Raw genomic sequence first — 4819 nt, 5'->3', positions numbered from 1 at the left:
AAAAAACAAAAAAACAATATCTGCCTAAGTCACTAAATTGCCCAAAATGGACTCAGACTTGGAATCCTGATCCTCCTGCCTCAGCTTCCCAGAACGCTAGAATTACAGTTATAAACCACAGATCATTTTAAATTTTTAGGTATTAGCTGGGTGTAGTGGTACACATCTGTAATCCTAGAACTCACAAGACTGAGGTGGGAGGATTGTCATGAGTTCGAAATTAGCCTGGGCTATAAAGTGTACTCAAAGCCAGCCTAAACTGCATAGTGAGACCCTGTCTCAAAAAGACAAAATAAAGTAAAGTAAAATAAAATAAAATAGGGGCCAGGGAGATGGCTCAGTGGAATAAGCGCTTCCCTGGCAAGCACAAGGGCCTGAGTTCAATCCCCAGTTCTGCAAAAAATAAAATAAATAAATGAAATAAAATAAAAATTTTACTTATTGATTGATTTAGGGTCTCAGTATGTAGCTTTGGCTGGCCTTGAACTTGAGGGGATTCTCTACCTTGGCCTTTCAAATGCTAAGATTATAGATGTTGTGCCACCACACCCAGCTGCTTAAAATTTTATGGGTCAGGGAAATAGCTCAGTGGCATAAGCACCTGCCTGATAAGCACGAGGTCCTGAGTTTGATCCCTGGTATTGCATAAATAAATAAATAAATAAACAAACAATAAATAAATATTTAAAATGACTGAAAATGTAACCCAGTTGTAGAGCACTTAGCATGCATGAGGCCTTGTGTTCAATCCCCAGTGCAGGGAAAAAAAAATCAGATTCCTTAATTGAGGTCATGTTCACCCCTCTTTTAACAGTAATAATTATTTCTTTGAATTCATTCCCTTAACTTATTATTCACCACTGTCAGTAAGAGGCACCTCATGAGTATTAATTAATTAAATTCTTGCTAGTGGCCTACATTATTTTGGATTTGCATAAAAGACTTAAAACTTGAGCTGGACGTGGTGTTGCACACCTGGAAGCCCAGCACTCAGGAGGCTGAGGCAGGAGGATCACTGTGAGTTCAAGCCAGCCTGGGCTACAAAGTGAGTTCAAGGCCAAGTCTGAACTACATAGCAAGACCCTGTCTCCAACAAAAAAAAATTTAAAAAGACAAACTTATATGTATGTCCTGCTTTACATGTCCTTGTTAGTATACATTCTTTGAATTCCTAAATAAATACAAGATACACAACTTAGGTGAAATACACATACAAAGTGAGTGGTAGTGTCTAAGGACCCCAAGAACTGTCGCTCTCACTGCAACACAGCTGCTTTTATTAGCTCTGAGAGTCCAGTTGAGACACTTCCGGCAAGAGAAGTCAGCATACTTTTATAAATCCTAATGAATGGGGGCCAGGGAGATGGCTCAGTAGGATAAGCGCTTGACTGGCAAACGCAAGGATCTGAGTTCAATCCCCGGATCTGCCAAAAAAAAAAAAAAAAAAAAAATCCTAATGAATGAATTTGCTTTGTCACTCAGCTACAGCCAGGCCTTTATCTACAAGCTTCTGCTACCCACAGTCACAAGGCTACATCTCCATCATACCTGTAGTTGGTCCTCCATACCCGTGGACACCACATCCATAGTCATTCTGCTATAGACTGAAGCCGCTTTGAGAGCCAAGGTTGGTGGTAGTGTACATCTGTAGTCTCAGCCCTCTGGGAGGCTGAAGCAGGACTGCAGAAAATTCAAGCCCTAGCATGGCAATTTGGACTAAGACCCTGTGTCAAAATAAACTTTTAAAGACCGGGCATGGGGGTGCGCACCTGTAATCCCAGCTCTTGGGAGGCTGTAAACAGGTGGATCACTATGAGTCTGATCTAGTAGTGAGACCCTGAACACCCTGTAGACCCTTCCCTAAAATACAAACAAAAAAGATTTAAAGGCTGGAGATGGGGCTCAGTGTAGAGGCCCTGGGCTCAATCTCTAGGACCATAAATAAATAAACAGTCCTGCTGGGGTACACTTGTAATCCAAGCACTCAGAAGGCTGAGATAGAAAGCTCACAGGTTCTAGGCCAGCCTGAGCTACACAGTAAGTTCAAGACCAGTTTTAACTACACAGTAAGACTCTGTCTAAAAAAAAAGGGGTCCTGCCCATTAGCGCAGTTGTTTCAGTGCCTGCTTAAACAAAGCAGTCAGGCTCAAGATGCTCTGGTTCGAACCCAGTTTCTCACAGGAAACCAGAGATGGCCTCAAGGCATCTTCAGACCACCCAAAAAAAGGTGCTGGGGAGATGGCTCAGTGGAAGAAGCACTTCCCTGGCAAGGTCAAGGGCCTGAGTTCAATTCCCAGTTCCACAGGAAAAAAAAAAAGCAACACAAAACTGTTTTAGTAAATAAACAAATACATAACAGGGAAATCATGGCTGCAGTAAACTGTTTTCCTTGTCATTATTGCCTGAACAATAGTGTAAGGACTACTTAGCTAGCATTGCGCTGTGTATTATAGAGAATATGGAGATGATTTACAGTACAGGATACAGGAGGCTGTGTACAGACTCTATGCTGACACCATTCTAGATAAGAGATCTGGGTGCGAGAGGAACCTGGAACCCCTTCCCACATCCCACAGGCACAGCGGATCACTCATCCTCTTGCACCGTGGCCACCTTCCTGCATTGTGAGATCTGCTCCTCAGAGGACTGTGAAAGGGTGTGGCCTTCTCCTTTTGAGGAAGTTAATGAAATTCAGAGACAAGAGAAGTCCTCCATTCCTTTCCTGTTTTCCCCACCAGTTAGGGCCCTCGGAACAATGCCAAAGTATCTTGGTCTAAGTGAGACCACTGAGAAGGGAAAAACTGAGCCTTAAAAGACCACTCCAGCCTGTGAAACAACTGCCAGGAAAAAGTTAAACTCTTTAAAAAATTAAATAAAATAAACCGTGAACTAAATGTGGCCAAAAAAGCCTAGAAAGTTTGGAGGGCATTTTATTTTATTTTATTTATTTATTTATTTAGAGACAAGGCCTTGCTGTGCAGTTTAGGCTGGCCTTGAACTCACTGTGTGGCCCCGTGACCTCCAACTTGAGTGATCCCCCTGCTTCTGTAATAATTGGTGCCTCTCAATCCTAGAGAGGCCTCTCAATCCTATTCTTTTCAGATAAGGAGGAAACAGAAGTTTGGGCTAGGGTTGTGATCTCAAGTACTAAAGGGCGAAGCCGGGAACACTCCCAGGTTTATTCACCAATTTTGTTTAGCACTTTTGTTTAACACTCCCAGGTTTATTCACCAATTTTGGAAGCACTCGAGAGGGGCACTAGTTGGACTTACTGGGCTGCAGGGCTTGGTGTGGCCTCCAGGAGGCGCCCAAGGTCGATGGTCTAGCCTGAACTGGGCGGATACCGTGACCGCGCGCCTGCAAAAACTCACTTGCAAATCCGCAAAAGCGGCCACAGCCCGCGCAAGGCTTTAAGTGTCCTTAACGCCAAGGAGGCGGGCAAAGCAGGTGTTCCGATCGCACCTCCCCTTGGTACCCAGGATAACGCACTGGTACTGTGGGCAGCACCAGCTGGAAAACAAACTCATCACCTTCAGCTCGGGCTCTGGTGCCGCCGGGGGCTGAGGCGAGGCCGCGCATGCGCGCGAGGAAATACGCCCCCTGCGGCGCCTGAAGCACTGTTCGCTGGGCAACCGCTGGTCAAAACCTTGCTCCCAGCAGGGTTGAGAGCCCTCAGGCAACCCAGTCTTCCAGCCAAATTCTCTTTGGGACAGGTCTTCCTGATGTAAAACTCAATCACGCTGCAGCTTCGTTTTATTTCTGTGAACATTCCCTCTCCAGCCCCACAGACTAGGCCGGGCACCTGGCCCTCTTAACCTCAATCCAGAGCCGTGCTGAACGCCTCTCCGACCCCACTTCACTCTGCCGTGGTCCCCTGGGCCCTGGTTCACCGCTGTGCACCATTTCTTCGCTTGCCTCCTTCAGGAAACGCTTCCTGATTAAGCCCGGGGGACCGCAGCCGCCCGGATTACCCTGGAGAGCTCTCGAGGCCGAGGCGGGAGTCTCCGGGCAGGCAATGGCGCTCAGAGCAGCGCCGAGGTCCGTCCCGCCCTCCCTGCCCCATGCGAGTGAAGTCAGGCGGTAGCTCGGGGACATAACTATATTGGGGCGCGGAGGCTCCTACACAGTAGGAGAGGCACGTCCCGGCCCCAGAGGCCCCGGACCCGACGCAGCGCGCGGCCCCAGCCCGCTCCGCGCGTCCATCGCCCTCGGCGCGGCCCGCCCGGGGCCCAGCGGGAGGGAGCCGGGGCGGCGAGTTAAGGCAGCTTGGCGGGAGGAAGGAGGGGGGAGCGGGGCGGGAGTCTGCAGCGCCCTCGAAACGTCGGCTCAGCGAGGGACGAGCGGCTCGCCTCCCACTCCTCTCTCGAGGACAAGGGAAGACAGTCAATAAATAACCCGAGGCGAGTAGGAGCCCCGGAGACTCGCAGAGTCCGGAAGGCTGGAGGTGTGGACGGTGGGGTGGTCATCACTGTCCTTGGAGAAGCGTGTGTCCACAGCCTTGGGGGAGATGGGGCTCCAGGGCCCCGAAACTCGTGGCGCAGTTCCCCTCAAAAGTTAAAGTGGCTGCCCCCGGACACGGCAGGATGGGGGGAGGGCACGGCCAGGGGAGGCTTCGGGGACAGCGTGGGCTTCTCTGCATCCACCCGCTTCAGGGCGCGGCCGCGGTAGCCCTCCGGACGGCCCAGGTAGAGGAGATGCCGGCCCGGCCCCCCGGAGTACCTGGAGGGGCCGCCGGAGGGCACGCGCGTGAGCAGCGCCGGGGGCGTGCGGTGCTGGGGGCAGGGCAGCCTGCGGCTCCCGCCGAGGCCCAGCCGGGGCG

At 50.3% G+C, this 4819-nt stretch overlaps 1 protein-coding gene across 1 annotated transcript in view; it reads right to left on the bottom strand.

The window, feature by feature from the left end:
* Positions 1–3735: 3735 nt before the first annotated feature.
* Positions 3736–4819, bottom strand: part of Sema6c (semaphorin 6C) — a 14012-nt gene continuing 12928 nt past the window's right edge. The window contains exon 22 of the mRNA XM_023716517.1: positions 3736–4819. This exon is cut by the window's right edge and continues 82 nt beyond it. Coding sequence (XP_023572285.1) covers positions 4548–4819 — 272 coding nt within the window. The 3' untranslated portion in view covers positions 3736–4547.

The sequence above is a fragment of the Octodon degus genome, unplaced genomic scaffold, assembly GCF_000260255.1.
Source record: "Octodon degus isolate 3935 unplaced genomic scaffold, OctDeg1.0 scaffold00048, whole genome shotgun sequence".
Classification (NCBI taxonomy): domain Eukaryota; kingdom Metazoa; phylum Chordata; class Mammalia; order Rodentia; family Octodontidae; genus Octodon; species Octodon degus.
This window is presented reverse-complemented; position numbering and strand designations above follow the sequence as displayed.